The 23290-nt window shown below is 36.7% G+C and overlaps 1 protein-coding gene across 1 annotated transcript in view; it reads right to left on the bottom strand.

Moving 5' to 3' along the window:
- The window catches only part of LOC119791265 (titin homolog), a 62387-nt gene that overhangs the window by 5420 nt on the left and 33677 nt on the right, over window positions 1-23290 (bottom strand). Inside the window, exons 3-6 of the mRNA XM_038297282.1 lie at window positions 10052-10093; window positions 9839-9892; window positions 8762-8803; window positions 6173-6214 (exon numbers count right to left, since the gene is read on the bottom strand). Coding sequence (XP_038153210.1) covers window positions 6173-6214; window positions 8762-8803; window positions 9839-9892; window positions 10052-10093 — 180 coding nt within the window. The remainder of the gene's footprint in view (window positions 1-6172; window positions 6215-8761; window positions 8804-9838; window positions 9893-10051; window positions 10094-23290) is intronic.

The raw sequence follows: 23290 nt of genomic DNA, 5'->3' as shown, positions 1-23290 counted from the left end.
ATGCCCCAGGCCCTAAATCTGGCGTACCAATCACAATGCAGAGATGTGTTTTGAATGTCTGGATGCAAAGCGGGCGGGGTTTTGAGGGCGTGACGACAAAGCTGGATGACGCTGGAGAAAGCACAACAGTAGCATGCACTGCTGCAGCAGCAGCTTTCAATAGAGAACTCTGGTAAAAGTTCTCTTTTCTGTTGCTGTTGTTCAATAAAAGTATGTTTCAAGATAATTTGAGGCAAATATTATACTTTAAAGTTTCACTATCTGGTCCATTTACCGATTTAATGTGTAATTAAAAAAAACAATATCCGAAGTTGAGGGGACCGCGGCAACCAGCGGAGCAGCACGTCTGCAGTGGCCCTCTCTCGGCAAAGTCGTGTGTAAAGGAACACTGGCTCTGATGGGCATTTTTGACTCAGCTTTAGAATCAGTTTTGGAAGGATCAGACTTGGGGTTTTTGTTGAAACGTGAGCAGGAAGAGGCTCTGCGCTCATTCGTTTTTAAGAAGGACGTATTCGCCGTTTTACTAACAGGCTGTTTGTTCACACTACCCCACCAGCTTCCTGTCGTGCTTACTGCGTCACAGTCACTTGAGCTCATTGTTCAGAGCGTTGGCCAATAGGCACAGACAACGGGTTGTTCTCATCAACAATCTTCCGATGTCTCATTTATCGGGGCCAGACTAAATAACACCTTTCATCTCCCATTTAGTCTGGTTTATCAGGCTATTACTTGGTACCTCTGCTGATCCAGAAACAATACTTATCACACAAGATTTTGCTTCCATTTATATGTGGTGATATAAAAAAAAACTATTTGTATGTTTATACTTTAATTGAAGCTAGTGTTCCTTTCTTTATACATTTTTCTCACTTTTTAAATACCTTGGTGCTGTTGTTTCAGCTTCTCCAACTCCTCTGACTTAGCTGTGTGTAAAAAAAAAAAAAAAAAAACAATTACAAAGTTATTGCTTTGATGGATCATTGTAAGTCAATAGGACAATGCAAATACATGTCTAACATCACCTACTCTAGCTGGTTTTCATTATAAAATTTTTACCAATCTGACCGTTTTAGGTGATTTAATTTTCTTTGTAAAAGGTAATTAGATGAGGTTTTGTGTATTAGTGCTATAAAATGCTATCACAAAAAAGTGTAAGTTCTATGTGGCATCTATGGATTAGATTCAATCCCCAGACTCCCAGGCAAAAGTCATGCATGCAGACTCATCAACCAAAGGGAGTTAACCTAGCCAAGTAGCCAGGGTGCATCATGATTTGGAGGCATAGTGACAGGACCCCACTGGACCATGTATCCTCATCTACACCCTATGTGTCGTATTATTATATTTTGTTTGAAACTATGTAGTGACATGCTAACTGTTAACAGGGAGCTTTGCTTTAAACTTTGGGTCAGATGGATCTTGAGAGGGTGTAGCTTTAGGATGAATAAAAAACCTACATTTAAGTTCACGCTCAACTGCACCCTCTAAGAGAAATGTTGAGGTGGACCAGAGTCAATTATCTAATTATAATTATATGTATTATCTGTATTGTCTGCTCAATATCAGATATTTTTGTTCAACTTAATTGGAATAAATTCTGTAAAAAATGTTTTCTCTTTTTTGTATTACACAGGGATCACTCCCTCACAAATAAAGGACCAGGTTCAAACACTTTCATCCTTCAAATTGCTGCAGCTGTCTGACCATATGTGTTTTTGTATTGTGTCTCTTGCATTGGTTGTTCTGAAAGAAATTGAATTGTACTTGGTACAATGTCAAAGAAAAAGCACTCTGATCTGGATTCACTGAGAGGTTTCTTTTTTCGTCTTACAATCTACAGTTCCTTGCAGATTGTAATGGATATATTTGTACTACACTCTAGATATTGAAAATGTGTTACTTGTAAAAGTATCAAATGGATATTAAAAATATTATAATATAAAAATATTCTTCACATGAAAGCAGCCATAATGTAGTTTGATAAAAACCTTGGTACAGTTGTTTCAGCTTCTCCAACTCATCTTTCAGCTCTCTTGTGTTAGCTGTTGTAGTAATAAAAAGGAAACAGTAAATTGTGCTGTTATTTCATTGAGACAAGCATTCAAAGAAACCATTCTAAACAGCTGCTACTACAGTAAATATACCTTCATGATCTCTCTGTAGGTACTTTGTCTCCACCTTCAGTCCAGCCACCGAGGCGATCAACTCTCTCAGCACAGTATTGATGTCCTGTGGAATTGTTTGATGAGGGTTTTGAACAATTTCAGCATCTTCTACCTGTGATCCATTTTTCCTTGAATGGGAATCAATTTCTTTGTGGGTCAAAGCCTGGAGCTGAGATATAGACAGAGAGCAGATTAGCAGCAGTGCTCGGAAAAACATTGTCATCTCCATTCTAAGTTTAAGTCTGCAGGTCTGCTTTGTGGACTGTTTGGAACCCATACCTTAAATATCCCATGTATTAGCAAGGACTAATCATTAACCTGTTTTATTTTATCTGCACGTGTTTCTAAATAACACATGCAGATAAGACTTGAAACCTTGGCCTTTTGACTTCAGGGAACAAAAAATATTTTGGAAGGTAAACATAGAAATGTTATCTGTTTGTAGAGATGGAACTTTAATCTAAAATCTGAATCTGAAGTAAAAAAAACAATTTGAATTTCTCAAGTTTCAAGGATATAATATTCTGGAGGATATTCTAAGTTGAACCATATTAAGAACAATAAGTTGCTGGGATGTTTTTTGTTACAATTTACATTGTTTAACTGTCTCATGGTAATTATCTTGTAATTATCCTGTCATGTCTCATGGTAATCCTGCAAGTCCGACATTTTTTTTCTCTCACTATATTTTAATGATTAAAGATGAAGGGTGTAGAAGAAACTAAAGTTCAACTGATATTTTATTCCAAAGGCTGGCAAAAGAATATCAAACCCGTAAGAGAGCTTGCACAAGCCAATTTCTCCTCTTGAAAGCTCTGTTTAAAAGCTGCTGTCAAAATTGGGACAAGTATGTAGGACGGCCTTAAGTAAATATATCACCAGAATAATTGACAATTAGGAGGACCACTTATTTTGATGATGCAGCTGGAAAAAGGGCATCTACTTCTATACCTTTAATATTTTGAGCTCTGTGCTTCCACTGGAAGCTGCTGCTGAGCTGTCTGCTCTGATGCATACTCAGAGCAGACAGCTCTGCACTGAGGGGTGAGAACAAGGTCCAGACACGTTGTGTTTTTTGGTCTTGTGTTCTCGTGAATTGGAATAGTGCTGGGGCTGAAGCTGATGTGCACAAGTACACACATTGAGAAATGGCCATAGATTCCCTTCTTCAACATTGTATTGAGACCTATATTTTTATTTTCTCAGTTTTATAACTAAAACTAACTGTCAAATTTAACTTTGCATCCTCTTGAAAAACTACAACAACTTTTAAGGTCACAAAGTCCATGTGCCTTTAAGTATGATAATAAAGTATTTGTACTTTGTTACCTGGTCAGCCTAGTAAACTAGCCCAACCCGTAAATAAAACATAAACAATGAGCAATGACAACAAATTTTTATGTTTTAGGTTGTCCAAAATATCCTTGAAATTGGGATTTGTTCCAAAAGGGTTAGAGAAAAAAAATAGTTTGAACTGTTAGGAATCCAGTTTGTGTGGGTTGTTTTGTGTTCGTCTCTCGCTCCTCCACTAGGTGGCGCCCTGTCCTCGTTGGCCCTCCAGCACACCTGTGGCTTGTTGGTTCATCACTGGGGAGCATTTGAGCCGTTGACTGCCACTACCTCGACGCCAGAGTGTTTGCCAGTTTTGGGTACTCTAGCCAAGCCGTGATTAGCTGAGCCTCATCTGAGTTTCGTTTCTCTGACATTAACTGTGTCTTTGTCTTTGCCTTTTGGCCTTCTCCCCCTGGAAGGATCTTTTGTGTTCACACTTACCTGGGAAAAATTTCCACACAATCCGTTCAAGTACCGTTGTAATTCCAAGTGGCAGTCCGCTGTCATACTCCTCAGGGACCACTCCACCAACCTGTCCGTCCTCCAATGAGTTGCCCTTCCTCTGGAAAACCCACACATTCTGGAATCAAAGTTTTGACTGAGACCCCCTCCTATGTGAGTCCCCTTTCCTCAATGTTTCAAGAACTCTATTCAATTTCCTATGGCCATTGAACTAACCGCTGTGAACTTCCCTTCCACTTCTAGTTCCGGTTCATCTGCTCACTGAGTTCAAGATTCCTCCTCCTGTTGTCTTCATCAATAAACCTGTTAAACTTTCCCTTGGTTCTCTGAGTGGATTTCTGCGTGTGGGTCAGGTCCCTTAAAAGCATCATGACATGAACAATCTAGGCTTTTTAATACTACTGAAGTATTTAAATGCATTCAAATTCAAACTGTGGGTTTTTCAATTTCCATTTTTATTCAAAGGCAGAGAAATAAATTTTACATTTTAGTTTGAAATATATTCAGAATTCTTTGCACATAGATCTAAAAATAGACACAGACACAAACGCATTAAAACAAACACACCTATACCCAACAGTCATCCACTGATTAATTTATAAAATATATTTGTTTACACAGCACTTCTAAACAGTTATTAATGCTTCTTCTTGAATACAATCAACTTAATCCTTCAGAACCACAAGAGGAACATGGATAATCTGTGGAAACTACTGTGCAGCAGAGTTGGTTTGAATCATTTATATTTTAGTCTGATTACATTTTTTCACATGAAACTAAAACTTTAACATGAAACAATAGTTTCTGACCATTTATAATGTTGATAGAGAAATCAGATCTTCTCATATGGTGAAAAGCAGATGGCCGCTGAAGGATGTATGATGATTTGTACTATCAATTATCCTTGTGTTTTGCCACTGACGCAAAAACACAACATCTCCTATTTCTAACAACAATGTCACACCATTGGCTGAAGAACCATATCCATTAACTTGATGTTCATATGCAATAAAAATGTGTTCTCCGTTTTTGACCAGCACAGCACCTGAAGGATGTGAAGAATGTCCATTTGCACCTACGTAGAACTCAAAGTGGTAGGCTCCTCTCAGTGGTGCTAAGAAAAACCCTGAAAAAAAGAAAAATTAAAATAATACTAAAAATTTGGAAAATTTGTGACAAAACTCCCAGTTTTCAATAATACCCATGAAATCTAGAACGTTACCTTTCCAAAATCAACTAACATGATATAAAGTCTATTTTTTTCTTACGTGACATTATCATTCCAGGACCTTCTGACCAAAGTTTGACATGTGCTTTGAACAATATAAATAAACAGTATATGAAACAATTATTAAACCAAGTTACCTGTGTTTGGGTTGTAGGCATTTCCGATATTTGTAACAACATGCCTGAAGATCAGAGGGACGGGCGAGTTAAATGGACCAAGAATTTCTGTGCCTGAGGCCAACAATGAAGCTGAGAAAGCCACTCGTTTCACTATAAGGAAGAAAGTATTGTGATTTGGTTTGGTTTTGATTAAGAAGAAAAATTCACATTAGCTGAAGAATACTTTACAACGTATAGAATTTAGAAATTACAAACTTTTTAGTAAGAACAATTAACTATTTGTCTTTTTTAATTTATAATAAGCTTAAAACAGACAAACTAGTAACACGTGGAGAGAGACGAGTGTTGACTACTCTTTCCTGTATGGTTTGCATAAAAACAGTATGCAAATCCACTGCTCTTGCAGCGGACAATGTGTTCAGTGTGAATGCACCCTAATGGTTGTGATGGTTGACAAAAGAAGTTAATTTCTGGATTCACAAACCTTCGGTTTCTTTCTTCAAAGTCTCCACCTGATTCTCAGTGATGTTTGTCCTGCTTTTAACATTGATAAGATCTTCTATCTGAGCTGAAATCATACAAAGCAAAACATTTGTTATAAACGACATCAATAATACCATAATATTAATAAAAATATGTATTTTAAGTTTTGTAACATTTTGCTAAACCTCATTTAGCAGACACCATGACTAGGCATAAATAAGTAACATTATTCTTATACTTATTAATGATTATTTATCATGCAAGATTTTGCTTGTTTTATATTAGGTGATGTTATAAAAAAATGCAGTTAATACAAATGTATTGTTTATACTTTAATTAAGTTAGTGTTCCTTTTTAATTGCATTTCCACATTCTTTAAATACCTTGGTTCTGTTGTTTCACCTTGTCCAACTCTTGTGTCTGAACTGTGTGGAAAAAATAGATAAAAATATTTTACAAAGTTATTGCTTTATCGGATTGAACCTTCTTTCTTCAGAGCCTCCACACTGTTTTCAGTGATGATTGCCCTGCTTTTAACATTGATCTATTCTTTTATCTGTGCTGAACTCATACAAAGCAAAACATTTGTTAACAAAACACAATAAAAATAACTGTAGGAGCCATTTGTCCTTTCCTGTATTTATCATCACCAGGTGGTGTATTTCATTTTGAGTTCTGATTGGCTGATGGAAGATGGGGTTATTTAAGCCCAACCCTGATTCTGCTGTTAATGAGAGAATGCAACAGTTTTCTACTGTGTTTGGTTTAGATTAATGTTGAATTTATGTATATGGAAAGGAAAGTACTAAAACAATGGATACTGTTCTGTTAATTAATGACTTTATAATGAGTATTATAAGATCGGCATGATAATCTTAATTGAGCAAACATAAAACCAGCACCTTTCAGGAACAGCAACCAGTAGCCTAAAATATAGGTTTTTAGCTGCTACAATATTAACGATTATGCATATTTTTATAGAATTCTTGTAACATTTAGCTAAAACTCATAAAGCAGAAAATATGAACAGCCCATAGGTTTTCCAAATCAAATTCATTATTTCTTTATTTCTATGTAAACCATTTTTTGTTTTTAATTATGCATGTCTGATGCACAGAGGTGTCAAAAGTATAAACGTTTATTACTCAAGTGGAAGTAGAAATCCTACTGTTTAAAAACACTTTTGTAGAAGATAGAGTATCAATTTAAGCTTTTTACTTGAGAAAAAATACCATGTTTAAAACTATTTAAAGTATAAAAGTAACACAGGAAAAAGTGTTTGTCACGGTCCTGGTTCTGTTATTTATTTATTTATTTTTTTGAGTATTCAGCTTTACTTTGCTCCATGTTTTCTAGTTTTATCGGTTTAATTTCTATGTTGTTGTGTTTTCTGGATATATTTGAGTTCTAAGGTTTTTATTTGTTGCCCTCTGTTATCCTCTTGTGTTGGTCTTCTTTTCCCTAGCTCCTTTCTAGACTCCTCTCTTCACACCTGCTCCCAATCAGGTCGTTAGTCCTCTCTTTGTTCAGCCTCCCATATAAACTCTCCTTGTGCAGTTCCTCAGTGCTGGTTCCTCGTCTTACCTCGTTTATCCTTGTCTTTCCCTGACTCCATGGTTCTGGTTAAGTTTTACATTTTAAGTTGGATATTGTATTCCTGCGTCTGTTACCTGTATTGAATTATTACAATTCTGGAACATAACTTCTTATACTTTATTTTCTCAGTTTTATAACTAATAGTAACAGTGTCAAATTTATTCTTTCATCCTCTTGTACTTTGTTACTTGGTCAGCCTAGTAAACTAGCCCAACCCGCCAGTAGCAAAAATAATTTTTGCCTGCGAGTGGTCTAGCCTTGATCAATGCCCCAGGCCCTAAATCTGGCGTACCAATCACAATGCAGAAATGCGTTTTGAATGTCTGAATGCAAAGCGGGCGGGGTTTTGAGGGCGTGACGACAAAGCTGGATGACGCTGGAGAAAGCACAACAGTAGCATGCACTGCTGCAGCAGCAGCTTTCAATGGAGCACTTCGTAAAAAGTTCTCTTTTCTGTTGCTGTTGTTCAATAAAAGAACGTTTCAGGATAATTTGAGGCAAATATTATACTTTAAAGTTTCACTATCTGGTCCATTTACCGATTTAATGCGTAATTTAAAAAAACAACATCCGAAGTTGAGAGGACCGCGGCAACCAGCGGAGCAGCCCGTCTGCAGTGGCCCTCTCTCGGCAAAGTCGTGTGTAAAGGACCGCTGGCTCTGATGGGCATTTTTGACTCAGCTTTGGAATCAGTTTTGGAAGGATTAGACTTGGGGTTTTCGTTGAAACGTGAGCAGGAAGAGGCTCTGCGCTCATTCATTTTTAAGAAGGACGTATTTGCCGTTTTACCAACAGGCTGTTTGTTTACACTCCCCCTCCAGCTTCCTGTCGTGCTTACTACGTCACAGTCAGTTGCGCTCATTGGTCAGAGCGTTGGCCAATAGGCACAGACAACGGGTTGTTCTCATCAACAATCTTCCGATGTCTCATTCATCGGGGCCAGACTAAATAACACCTTTCATCTCCCATTTAGTCTGGTTTATCAGGCTATTACTTGGTACCTCTGCTGATTCAGAAACAATACTTATCACACAAGATTTTGCTTCCATTTATATGTGGTGATATAAAAAAATTACGTATGTATATATGTTACAAATTACATATTACATATGTATATATGTATTCTTCACATGAAAGCAGCAATAATGTAGTTTGATAAAAACCTTGGTACAGTTATTTCAGCTTCTCCAACTCATCTTTCATCTCTCTTGTGTTAGCTGTTGTAGTAATAAAAAGGAAACAGTAAATTGTGCACAAGATCACGCAAGATTTTGCTTCCATTTATATGTGGTGATATAAAAAAATCATTTGTATGTTTATACTTTAATTGAAGCTGGTGTTCCTTTCTTTATACATTTTTCTCACTTTTTAAATACCTTGGTGCTGTTGTTTCAGCTTCTCCAACTCCTCTGTCTTAGCTGTGTGTAAAAACAAAAACAAAATAACAAAGTTATTGCTTTGATGGATCATTGTAAGTCAATAGGACAATGCAAATACATGTCTAACATCACCTACTCTAGCTGTTTTTCCTTAGAAAACTTTTTAACAATCTGACCGTTTGAGGTGATTGAATTTTCTTTGTAAAAGGTAATTAGAGAAGGTGTTGTGTATTAGTGCTATAAAATGCTATCATAAAAAAAGTGTAAGCCCTATGTGGCATCTATGGATTGGATTCAATCCCCAGACTCCCAGAAAAAAGTCATGCATACCTAGCCAAGTAGCCAGGGTGCATCATGATTTGGAGGCATAGTGACAGGACCCCACTGGACCTTGTATCCTCATCTACACCCTATGTGTGGTATTATTATATTTTGTTTGAAACTATGTAGTGACATGCTAACTGTTAACAGGGAGCTTTGCTTTAAACTTTGGGTCAGATGAATCTTAAGAGAGTGTAGCCTTAGGATGAATAAAAAACATACATTTAAGTTCACACTCAACTGCACCCTCTAAGAGAGATGTTGAGGTGGACCAGAGTCGATTATCTAATTATAATTATATGTATTATCTGTATTGTCTGCTCAATATCAGATTCTTTTTTTAACTTAATTGGAATAAATTCTGTTAAAAATTTCTTCTTTTTTTGTATTACACAGGGATCACTCCCTTACAAATAAAGGATAAGGTTCAAACACTTTCATCCTTCCAATTGCTGTAGCTGTCTGACCAAATGTGTTTTTGTATTTTGTCTCTTGCATGGGTTGTTCTGAAAGAAATGGAATTGTACTCGGTACAATGTCAAAGAAAAAAAGCACTCTGATCTGGATTCACTGAGAGGTTTCTTTTTTCGTCTTACAAACTACGGTTGCTTGCAGATTGTAATGGATATATTTGTACTACACTCTACATAGTGAAAATTAGTTACTTGCAGGAGTAGCAAATGAATATTAAAAATATTATAATATAAAAATATTATTTACATGAAAGTAGCAATAATGTAGTTTGATAAAAACCTTGGTACAGTTGTTTCAGCTTCTCCAACTCATCTTTCATCTCTCTTGTGTTAGCTGTTGTAGTAATAAAAAGGAAACAGTAAATTGTGCACAAGACCACGCAAGATTTTGCTTCCATTTATATGTGGTGATATAAAAAAATCATTTGTATGTTTATACTTTAATTGAAGCTGGTGTTCCTTTCTTTATACATTTTTCTCACTTTTTAAATACCTTGGTGCTGTTGTTTCAGCTTGTCCAACTCCTCTGACTTAGCTGTGTGTAAAAACAAAAAAAGAATTACAAAGTTATTGCATTGATGGATCATTGTAAGTCAATAGGACAATGCAAATAAATGTCTAACATCACCTACTCTAGCTAGTTTTCCTTAGAAAACTTTTTAACAATCTGACCATTTGAGGTAATTGAATTTTCTTTGTAAAATGTCATTAGAAGAGGTGTTGTGAATTAGTGCTATAAAATGCTATCATAAACAAAAGTGGAGGTCCTATGTGGCATCTATGGATTGGATTCAATCCCCAGACTCCCAGGCTAAAGTCATGCATACCTAGCCAAGTAGCCAGGGTGCATCATGATTTGGAGGCATAGTGACAGGACCCCCCTGGACCATGTATCCTCATCTACACCCTATGTGTGGTATTATTATATTTTGTTTGAAACTATGTAGTGACATGCTAACTGTTAACAGGGAGCTTTGCTTTAGACTTTGGGTCAGATGGATCTTGAGAGGGTGTAGCTTTAGGATGAATAAAAAACCTACATTTAAGTTCACACTCAACTGCACCCTCTAAGAGATATGTTGAGGTGGACCAGAGTCGATTATCTAATTATAATTATATGTATTATCTGTATTGTCTGCTAAATATCAGATATTTTTGTTAAACTTAATTGGAATAAATTCTGTTAAAAATGTCTCTTTTTTGTATTACACAGGGATCACACCCTCACCAAATAAAGGACCAGGTTCAAACACTTTCATCCTTCCAATTGCTTCAGCCGTCTAACCATATGTGTTTTTGTATTGTGTCTCTTGCATGGGTTGTTCTGAAAGAAACTGAATTGTACTTGGTACAATGTCAAAAAAAAAAAGCACTCTGATCTGGATTCACTGAGAGGTTTCTTTTTTTCGTCTTACAATCTACAGTTCCTTGCAGATTGTAATGGATATATTTGTACTACACTCTAGATCAGTGGTTTTTTCAAAGTACCGTATTTTCACGACTATAAGGCGCACATAAACGTCTTTTTTTCCCTCAAAATGTGCGGTGCGCCCTATGTGTGTTGTAACTGCGACTTTTGAGACAACCTCATTGAGGAGATGATGAAAGAGTGGCTGAGGGAGGTGAATGTAAGGAGACCATGTGGTTTTTTTTCCACTCATCACCATCGCTGTTAATCGCTGTCAACCAATCAGAGAAGCTGATCTGGGAGCTGGCCGTGAGACAGACACATCGCTCTGATGACAAATGATATTAAGGCAAATGAAAAGGGCTGAACGGATGAGGAGATGATGAAAGCGTGGCTGAGGGAGGTGTATGTGAGGTGACCAGGTGTTTTTTTTCACCATTTCACCATCGCTGTTAATCTGTGACTCCATGCGTGCCCATCTCACAGCCGATGTGAAAAACATGGTGAAACAAATAAACGCTGTGCTCGCCGTTATCCCGGGAGGTCTGACAAAGGAACTTCAACCGCTCGACATCGGTGTGAACCGGCCGTTCAAAGTAAGGCTGCGAGCGGCGTGGGAGCGATGGATGACAGATGGAGACCACAGTTTCACGAAAAGTGGAAGGCAGCGCCGGGCAAGTTACGCCACCGTTTGCGGATGGATTGTTGATGCTTGGACTAACGTGTCTGCTGGCACTGTCATTTCCGAGGAGCCGCGCGGCACGGAAAGTGACTCTGACAGCGAAGAAGGGGAAATTGGCATGTCTGATTTAGCGCAGCTGTTTAATTCAGAAACAGAGGATGATGACTTTGATGGGTTTGATTAATACTTTGTAATAAATACATGAATAAAGCACAAACATACTCAGTTTTGCTCCCGCTCCTGTTTTCTATCTGAAAACTTAATTCAACAGCAGCCTCTGGGCCGCGTCGCCTCTGGTTTCACCGCGGCGGCTGGCAGGTGTTTTTTCATCTAAATAATCTAAATCTTGCAGCTATATTTGCTGTGATCAGTGGGAATAAAGTAGTTTAATATGTTTTTAAGTGAGAAAGTCCACCTGAAAACTTAATAATTGCAGTCAGTTCATCCAGATTATCATCCTGCCTGTACTATTTCTGTTGGAGGCGTGGTGCACCGACAGTAGGAATTCCTTCAACAGCAGCCTCTAGGCCGGGTAGCCTCCAGGTTCACCGCGGTGGCTGGCAGGTGTTTTTCATCTAAATAATTTAAACTGCAGGCACCAGGATACCGGTAATAAAAGCGAACATATTCTGTCGGCAGGTATCAGGATTTTAAGTTAATTTAGGAGTAATCGCAGCGCTGTGTCATCTGCGATGTGTCTGTCTCATGGCCAGCTCCCAGGTTTGATTAATATTTTGTAATAAATACATGAATAAAGCACAGTCATACTCAGTTTTGCTCCCGCTGTATTTTTAAATACGCAGTAGAGGTATTTAAACGTAGTAGAGGACATGTACCTGTATATAAAAAACACGCCCCATAGTCTGGTGCGCCTTATGTGTGTACAGAAATGGCACACATAACTGGGACTGCGCCTTTTAGTACGGTGCGCCTTATGGTTGTGAAAATACGGTAGTAAAGAAAACATAAAATGAAGCCCCTCGTCTTAGAATATATTTGCTTACATCAAAATAAATTTACAAAATTGTTAAAATGTAAAAATGTACATTCAATAAAAAACTCATCAATCTATGAAAAAATCCTGCGGCACCCCTGTAGTGACCTCGCGGTAACCCTAGGTGCCGCGGCACCCACTTTGAAAACCCCTGCTCTAGATATTGAAAATGTGTTACTTGTAAAAGTAGCAAATTATATTAAAAATATTATAATATAAAAATATTCTTCACATGAAAGCAGCAATAATGTAGTTTGATTAAAAACCTTGGTACAGTAATAGAAAGGAAACAGTAAATTGTGCTGTTATTTCATTGACACAAGCATTCAAAGAAACAATTCTATGCAGCTGCTACTAAATATACCTTCATGATCTCTCTGTAGGTACTTTGTCTCCACCTTCAGGCCAGCGACCGAGGCGATCAACTCTCTCAGCACAGTATTGATGTCCTGTGGAATTGGTTGTTGAGGGTTTTGAACAATTTCAGCATCTTCTACCTGTGATCCATTTTTCCTTGAATGGGAATCAATTTCTTTGTGGGTCAAAGCCTGGAGCTGAGATATAGACAGAGAGCAGATTAGCAGCAGTGCTCGGAAAAACATTGTCATCTCCATTCTAAGTTTAAGTCTTGGCAGGTCTGCTTTGTGGACTGTTTGGAACCCATACCTTATATATCCCATTACCAAGGACTAATCATTCACCCATTTTATTTTATCTGCACGTGTTATTTAGAATCCCATGCAGATAAGACTTGAAACCTTGGCCTTTTGACTTCAGGGAACAATAAGTACATTGGAAAGCAAACATATAAATGTTATTTGTTTGTAGAGATGGAACTTTGATCTCAAATCTGAATCATAGGAAATATGATACCATCTTTACTGTAATCCACATGTTCTACATATTTCACTAAGCTAAAAAACAGTTTTAATTTCTTTCAAGGATAGAATATTCTGGAAGATAATCTAAGTTGAACCATATTAAGGACAATAAATCGTTGTTGTTTACATAGTTTAACTGGTATGAAAGTCATGTAGCTCAGATTATTAGCCTTTATGAAAATACTTATACAACAAAAAAAAAGTTCATGTAGATAGATTGCTGATCATAATTTCTCAATTTTCAAAGATCATGTCAATCTGGAGTGATAGCTAAAGTAGACTATAGGAATTTTCCTACAATGCTAATCCTTAATTTTTTTTAAATATTGTTTAGAAACACATATTGCAGATTAAAAGTGTTTATAATGCTTTTATTGAGGAAAAATGAATAAAATACTCATTGCTCATCAGATTGTTGATGGAAAGTATTTGGGTCATCAGATAGACACAAGGAAAGAACCATGTTTGGTCCTTCTTTATAAATTTATCTACCAATAGAAATGTTATTACATTTAAGTCTCTGGAATTTCAATTAAAGCTGGGTTTCAATGAAAATTGCTTAACATCGATTGGCAAACAGTCCACAATTTCTAAACATTGAAAATATTCCAATGAGCTTACTTTACCGCAAGGAAGGTTTAACTATTTCCTCAATACCTGTTTGGTAAATATATAAACAGATAGCTCTGAAACAAAGTTCATCATGGTCAGCATGTGGGGACTGTCTTTCAATTTTTCTTTAATATTTAACTTTTTATTATGAGCTCAGGGGTCTAGACTCTTTATATCGTACTTGTACCTTGTGCTTTAATATTGATATATTAATGATTAATATATAATATTAATATTTATGATTTATTTTTTTATGTCCATTGTGAGACATGAGATTATCTGAAATGTTTTAAACAAAAATATCCAACATTTAGTGTGTCTTCTTTGGACAGAAATAAAACAATTTCATTTACTTTATGTTCAACATACTAATCTTTCAAAGTAGAAGCATTCAGTGGCCGACTTCTTAAAATCTCTCAGTTTCCCTTATGTTAGTTTGGTTGACAGCACCAAATCCGCAGAAGTTTTAGGCATGTGAGGCATCTGTGCAGGTTATATATTTTTTTCAAAGTCTCTTGACATTTTGTTAAGTTGTCATTTCAACATAGATACCTCTTTTCCTCATGGTAATTATGCTGTCATGTCTCATGGTAATCCTGCAAGCCTGCCATTTTTTTCTCTCACTATATATTAAAGGAAAATTCCGGTTTTTAACACTTTAAGCCCATTTTCTGTAGTGTCCAGGATGAAATCGAATGATCAATACCAAAATTTTGACAATTGCTCCTGTCTCTGCTTTTTGGCTCATTTAGAATCACCCCCTGGCTGCTTCAGAATGGCTTCCATAGTGCATGTCCGATAATGTCCTTAAAACAACCTTAAACGTTCTTTTTTAAAAATATGCTACTCACCGGGTCGTCAGCGCTGTTCAATGACGTTCCAAAAAAAGTTTCGTAAAGAAAAAACGTTCCTGTAGTGTTTTATTTAGCATTTTGTAAATCCCCTTGAGTTCTGTTGGAATAGTCAATATCCCTCCACCACCGGAAACGGAAATGGGGCCTGTTTACGCTTAGTTGTAGTCTTTTCGCAAGGCCCAAGTGTTTCTGCTTCACTCTGTGTGCTCCGACGTCAAGGTGCTAACGTCTCTGTTAAACACTTTAAAAAACTCTGAAAATGGAATACGAAAGGTGGATTGTTGAGGAGGACATATTGGACTTTGAGTTTGACGGTAGAGGATACCGTCGCCAACTAGTGGTCTGGAGTGTGCAACGCTTCAGATTCGAACGGGAAGCGGGAGTTTATAAGCGGTTGTGATGTATCGGAAAAAATAGTTCTGGGATTTACAAAATGCTAAATAAAACAAGACAGGAACGGTTTTTCTTTACGAAACTTTTTTTGGAACGTCATTGAACAGCGCTGACGACCCGGTGAGTAGCATATTTTAAAAAAAGAACGTTTAAGGTTGTTTTAAGGACATTATCGGACATGCTCTATGGAAGCCATTCTGAAGCAGCCAGGGGGGGATTCTGCATGAGCCAAATAGCACCTTTAATGATTAAAGTTGAGGGGTGTAGAAGAACTGAACATGGTCATACAAAGGATATGTAATATATAAAAACAGTAATACAAACATATGACTGTAAATTTACAGTTCTAACATTTCAGGTTTTTTTATATATAATGATAAAATATGATAAATAAAATACAATACGACAAAGCATTTTACAAAACATTCAGCAGTCTGATGACAGTGGAGAAGAAAATGTTGCAGAATCTGCTGGATCTGCATTGAATGCTGCAAAGCCTCTTCCTAGAGAGCAGCAGGGAGAACAGTCCACCGTAGGTGTGTATGGGGTCATTGATGATGCAATGGGCTCGGGACACGGTGCACAAATTATTTTGATTTAATAGTATTAAATCACATCAAAAAGTGAGGATATGTCATCCAAAGTTTATGTTTATTGCCAAAGTCTGTTTGGATGCAGTTGTTTATGAGGGCAAACATGCATGAGAAGAAGAGGGGTAGAAAGGTAATAAGACAAACATGCAATGACCTTGGTATAAAAATACAACTGTTTTACTAGTGTTAATAGTGTTTAATTTAAAAATTTAAAACACAGGGAAAGACAGTTGACACAACAGAGGCAGCCTAGGCTCATTCCCCCTGTAAACAAGTCCCTCCTCCTGCTGCTTGCTATTCTGTGAGGATGCACCTGATCTTAGCCAATCACCTTTTGGCAAACCATCACTTTTTGGCAAAACAGAACAATCAAGTATTCTTTAGCATGCTCTTTAGCTCATGTGGAAGTTAATCTTCTTCCCTCTAGTGGGAATAATGGTTGACAAAAAACGTTAAAATGCATTACCGCCACCTACAGAAATGGAGTGGGGGCCCGACTGCATACGACTTTTTAATCTCCTTGTCACTCGGACAAAAGCTCTGACTAGGCAGTGCAGATCTGCACAATTATTTTTTTCTTCTGTCCCTGTGCTACAGACAAATTTAAATTTCCTACATTTATGAAAAGTTATTAGGATTAGAAAAAAACACTGGTGCATTCTATGAAGCAAAGCCCCACTTAACGAGACTGTGCAGGATATCAAACCAGAACAGATAGAGAACATTTGTATTCCTATATTAAAAACATAATGAGATCTACGTATAAAGAAAAGAAAAAAACAGCAATAAATGCTGTGGGGCGGTTTATACGCTGATTGTGGCAGTTAAAGGTGACTTTTAGAGAGATATCTTGTCAGGATTTGGTTGAGGTTTGTGGACCCAAATGCAGAGGAGAGTTTCTTGTGGATTTAATGAAGAGTTAACAAAAAACTGAGGAAGTAATCCAAAAATCAAACATGAAAACAAAGTCAAAAACAAACCAAAAACCAAGGAGACGTTTGGGGAACACAATCACGAGGAGGAAGACTCAGAGAGACGGAGTTGGAGGAAGTTAGACGAGGAACCAGCACTGAGGAACTGAACAGAGGGTGTATTTATGGGAGACTGAAACAAAGAGAGGACTAACGAGCAGATTGGGAGCAGGTGTTAACAGAGCAGGCAGGAAAAGAGCAAGAAAAAGAGGAGAACACAAGAGGGCAGCAGAGGGCAACAAATAAAAACCTGAAAACAACCAGAAAACACAATAAAATAAGAATTAAACCACTAAAACAAGAAAACATGGAGCAAAGTAAAACTGAAAACTTAAAAGAAAACATAAAAGAACCAGAACTATGACAGATCTGGGAAGTTTATCAAAGTTTTTCTTTTCTTTTTTTTCATAACGAGGTGAGAGATATATATCACGCTTACCTGCTCAGTTTGCCCCTCTTTATTTAGTTTTTTTGAGGCTCAAAGAGGATCACTATATTACACTTTCCGTTTTTCATCCACTTAAAATAATTTAGGAGAAGTGGTGCTTTTTGTCCCTCGTTTTTTTGCAAGGCTCAAAGAGGATAACTACTATATTTTGTGTCCTCCTGAACTCCTATCATGGGTAAAGTATTCTATTTTTTAATGTTTCATTGATTTTTTTTTTTGCGTTAGTCTGTCCTGCTTGCTGTGTATCCTCTGTGCAATTCCAAAAATGACTCTTTTCCTGTACGCTTAACAGATTTTATTTTGTTTTATCCCCCAAAGTGGATATGTAATACCTTGTGACCTACATCTCTCTTCCTTTTAGGCCCATGAAATTGCAGCTGAATTGCTGCATGGTCCGACTAAAAAAGACCTGAGGTTTATCTCAGTCGGACCTACACAATCCCCCTTGTGAGAAATCGGGTGTGATCATCCCCATTGATTTTAAATAAACTTTGTTTATGCTTTACGTGTCCGCGAGGTCTCCGCAGCCAAATGACGTAATTTTTGGCTTCCACTTTCTCCATGCTGCATCCGTGGGGACAGAATTTCAGCACTGCTCACCTAAGAAAATTTGTAAATATGCGGACAGATCAAAACATGGTGAGCAAACAACAGCTCCTACCGGCAAGGGTTCATAAATACATACATACAGAGACATCCTGCAATTTAGAGATCAGAAGCCAGGTTGCCTCCGTTGGGTACTGGAGTACCAGACCACACCAGACAGGTGTAACTGCTCAGAGCTTGATGCTAGTGCAGGAGAGAGAGCAGGAAGTTACGTCATGAGACTGCAAACAGCAGCTTTACAGGTAGAAACAGGAATAAAATAAGCTTTATTCATTATGAAAAATTATTTCAACACTAAAGATGTTAGAATTAATGTACATATGAAACTCCTGAAAAATTAGGACACTAATAAAAAATGTACAAAACAAAAATGTAAATGAACATAAATAAGGTTAAAAAAAAAGCCACTGAATGCTTTTACTTAGAAAGATTAGAGGGATTTGTTATTTTATGGGAGACAAAATGAGCGAAAGAAAAAAAACAGGAAGTCACATAGGATATTTAAGGAATTTATCTTTGTAAATCACCGTGTGAAATAGGCATTTGGTTAATTACAAAGGTTCAACTTTAAACAAAGTTTTTTCCTGTCCAAGAAGGACATATGAACTGTTGGATATTTTTGTTTAAAACATGTCAGATATCCTCCTCTCTCACAATGGACAGTAAAAGATAAATCAAGGAGCTTCAGCTTATCTGTAGTGATGTTGCTTCAAAGTGGGTCAAACCACTCTGGTCTGTTGATAACTTCCCAGATCCGTTTTAAGATATTGTAGAGAGTTTTAAAGGCACCATTTTTTTAAATCTTGATTTACCGCAGATGTACAAGTACGGTATAAAGGATCTAGAGCCCTCAGCCCATAATCAACAGTTAATCATCAATTAAAGACACGTGCAGTGAACCTACAAGCTGACAAGATGGACTTTGTTCTACAGTTATCTGTTTATATAGTAAACAATGTTAAGGAAATTGTTAAATATTCTTGGCAGCAATGTTAAGCTAGTTTAAATATTTTCATTTATTAGAAATTGTTGACTGTTCACAGATTTTTATATGTTACCTCATAAAGTAACACGTGAGAAAAGGGTGGCCATAATTTCTTTGAGCACAAAGTTAGAGTAATATGCAGCATTTAAACTCACACCCTCTTCCTCAAAATTAGTTGGTCTTGTGCTCAACCCTATTCTGGTGCTCCTGCTAAGTTGTCACCCCACAGAATACGATAATTGTAGGTTTGTGTTGTTAAAATTATTGTTTATGCTGCTTTTGTTTATAATATATATATAAAATAATTTTCCACCTCTCCCGATGACATCAGCAGCAGAAGTGATGATATCATTAAAGGGATAGTTCAGTTTTTTTTTCTGATGCCTTCATTGGATATTACTCACTTCTACACAAAATAATGAAATAGTCTAAAAATTCGTTTTTACCATGAGTCATTATGGCAAAGGGCAAAATGTGGTTAAAAATACATTTATTTTTCTTTATATTTTTCAGGTTGTGTGGAGGTTTCTAGAGAACCAAAATGCAGAGATGGAAGCTGAATTGGTTTCTTGCAGATGCAGAATATCCAAAGGGTGGAAACTGAGGCAAAAATCCAAAAATAACAAAACACAGAAAACCAGGAGACATTGAGGAAAACACACATGAGGAGCTAAGAAACAACGAAAATCCCAGCAAAGAGTAACTGTACAGGAGTTGTACCCTAATTCGAAACACTGTTTCCTGTCTCTCAGGTTGCCTCATACCTTGCAGGGTATGGCTTGGATTACCCTACTTGATCTTTTGGTTCCCATGTGTTCTCAGGCTGCTGAAAGATGCTGCATGTGCTCTCCTATATGTCTGGTGCTGGCTTAGAAAAAAGCATGCTTTAAAACATGCATGTTAGGTTAATTTCCTTTCTCTAAATTCTCTTTCGGAGTAAGTGTGTGCGTGAATGGTTGTTTGTCCTGTTTGTCACTGTGTTGCCCTGCGATAGACTGGCAACCTGTCCAGGGTGCCTCTTCCCGCCTCTCGCCCTTAGACAGCTGGAGATAGGCACCAGCACCCCTTGAGACCCCACTTCAAGTGTGTCAGGAAATGGATGGAACTTTAAAACTATTCCTTTGGCAGCATCTGATAACTGTTCAATCATCCTATAGCATATGCTATCTTTACCTGAGATGTATGCTTACCTCCAATGAAAGATCTATTAATTTTAATCAATGTAAAATCTTTATCTTAAACACCTCCTTCTTTCTCTTTCCTATTTAAAATTTCTCTATTAGCTTCAATCATTTTCAATCTCCATCATAATTCGTCATTTAATAAATTTTGAGAGATATGCACTTTCAAAAAGACTTAGCAAACATCTCTGCTTTTTCCTTGTTTCTTATAGCTCCACACTGATTATCTTAAATTCTTGGTAAAGAAAAATTCCTTCTAATCCCTTCTAATTCCTCCCATCTTTCCATCATTCCCCAGATCTCGTTTACTTTAAGTTCTGTTCCAATTGTACAACAAAAACCCCTCCAATAATTCTTTTTAGATTATTTAACTATTTTCCTAACTTTATACTGTGCTTATTTGTATAATATTAAACTATGAAATGAATGATAGGGGAGTGGCAGCTAGTGGTTAGGGCATAGAGCTTGGAATCCTGAGGTTCAAGCCCCACTCTCACAGACCGCCACTGTAGGTTTTTGACCAAAAGTCTTAACCCCCAAAACTGCTGCCTCACGATGGCAGCCTACTGCTCCTCAAGGGGATGGGTTAAACCCAGAGGTACATTTCTCCAATATGAGATCAATAAAGTTACATTATTATTATTTAATAAAATGCTTTAATAAAAATCTAAATGTTTTATTCCTAACTTAAATAGCTTCTGTACATTCATTGTTTCAACAAGGAACCATTTTATCTTCCTTTAATCCAGTTTATTTCTCCATGGCCTTTTCTGCAGATTCATATTTGCAATCACTGAATTTACTTCTTCAATATCGTTGCTTAAGTTTGGCGTAATTCCCAATTAGCTTCACTCATTCTCGACTTAGGATACCAATTTCCTTCAACTACTACCTTAAAATTATACAACTTAAGCAGAATAGGATGATGATTGCTTCCAAGGAGGTTATCATTAATTACTTGACTAATTCCTGCTATGTGATCTGACACTAGAGTAAGATCAATTGCAGATTCTGCTCCATGTCCTGTATCAAATCTAGTACATCTTCCATCATTTAGACAAGTTAACTTATAATCATCCATAAATTCCTCAATTATGTTCCCATTTTCATCAGTCCTTTTACTTTCCCATAAGGTATTATGAGCATTAAAATCTCCACATGAAATATTTCTTTCATTTTCGTTCACATAATCAAGTCTTTCTCTTTTTTTTGCAAGAGTCAAAAAAATTTTAGAATGTTACATTTTTATTTACTAATCCATACCTCAACCCCAATTACTTATATTTCTTTATTGATATTCAAAACTGAATTACTAATTCCCTGCGGAACCAATGGATTTCTATCTTTACATAGTGCTATATATCCATTAGGAATAAAATCAATTGATGGTTTTAACCAGGTTTCTTGAATACAGACTGTATTTGGTTAAACATTCTGTCTTTCAATAAAAAAAACACCTCTTGGCCATAAGCACTTAAGCTTCTTGCATTCCACTTTAATATGGATAAAATCATCAAGTTTCATCTTTATTGCACTGTTGACTTTCGTGTATCCCAGTTGTTAAAACTGCAATTTGATTCAAAAGACAAGACGACCATCTCAAGGTATTTTTCTGCAGCTTGAAATATTTTAATTATCTCTGTTCTACTATCTGTCTGTGCTGAACAATTTACTTCCATAATAAATGCAACAAATTTATTTTTCTCCACAATCATTGTACTTCGTAAGGTTCTCTGGCTCTGCCTTTACTCTGTTGTTTGAGATGGAGTTTGGTGCACAGAAATGCTTTTAGCATTAACATTGAACTTACCATCTGCATAGGTAACTTTTTCTTTTACGCATACAGTATATGTTGTACCTGCTCTGCTCTTTTTTAAGCTTCACATCCTTTAAATGCAGCACTATGTTCCCCACCACAATTACAACACTTAACTTAGTTCATTTAGAACATTTCCCATACTCCCCTCTCCCCTCCAGATTAGGGATTCCAGGCATTAGCTCAGCAAGCAGCAGCAATATGTCCAAACCTTTGACATTTGCAGCATCTGGTTGGTGGAGGAATGTATCGCCTCATTGTTTAACGGAGACACCCAATCACTTTTTGGGTAATCTATCCTCTTCTAGGAATTAAATAACTGACTTACTAGGACTTTTAACTCCTTCTCTTGTAACATCCAAGTGCTTTACTCTAATCACCCGAGCTAATTACCTTTAACCTCTTCCTTCGTCAGATCAGTTGATACTCTATATATTACTCCCATTACTTTTCCTTCTTCCTGCAATATTTGTGGCTTGATTGTCTTTCCCAATATTTTGTTTTCCATCTCACTAGTCCCTGCGCCTGATCTCTATCTCTGCATAACACCAATAAATCACCCTCTCTTAATGTTTTGATTGCTTTCAGCTCTCCTACTATTTTATATATTGCCTCAATTATTTTTAAAGGATTCAAAGCACATGGGTTCTGGAATCTAAGAATCACTTTAGTTTCATTATTTTATTTTCCTCTCTTTTTTCGTTACGAGATTTAAATCCTTTCCTTTTCTTATTTCTTCGGTTCACTGTTTGCCAGTCTCCCGTTTTTGCACTTCTTTTACAATAATCACTTTTCATACTACAATTATCTGAGTCATCTAATTCTTCGCATTCTTCCATCACACGTCCTCATTTAAAATAATCTAGAATGAACTACAAATTACACCTTTGACGCTTAAACCTGTTGTCAACTCTCATTGTTATGTATTTCATATACATTACAAAGGGTTTTTGTTCCAAGTGATCTCTTCTCATGAAATAATCAGGGAGATAAAGCTTAATGGTGTAAACATGGAGCCCATTGTAATCCAATACACACAAAAAAAAATCTGCATTTTAGCTGTTTAATGTGATTATATTGGCCTGTATTTTCAAGATGCATACAGGGAGTAAGAAAATAACAGCAGCCAGTAACTTATTTTATGTTAAACAAGAATTTGAAATCGCTCTCACCCCTGCTTTTTGATTAATCCAACAGTGACAATAATTTCATTCCAAAGGCTTTTTCATAATCTGTTGTTCTGATATTTATGGGTTAAATCAAATTATGTATTTTCATGTGTATATGCAACAGACTGCACATATTAAA

This window comes from Cyprinodon tularosa, unplaced genomic scaffold (genome assembly GCF_016077235.1).
Source record: "Cyprinodon tularosa strain WSP-4 unplaced genomic scaffold, ASM1607723v1 ctg385, whole genome shotgun sequence".
NCBI lineage: Eukaryota > Metazoa > Chordata > Actinopteri > Cyprinodontiformes > Cyprinodontidae > Cyprinodon > Cyprinodon tularosa.
This window is presented reverse-complemented; position numbering and strand designations above follow the sequence as displayed.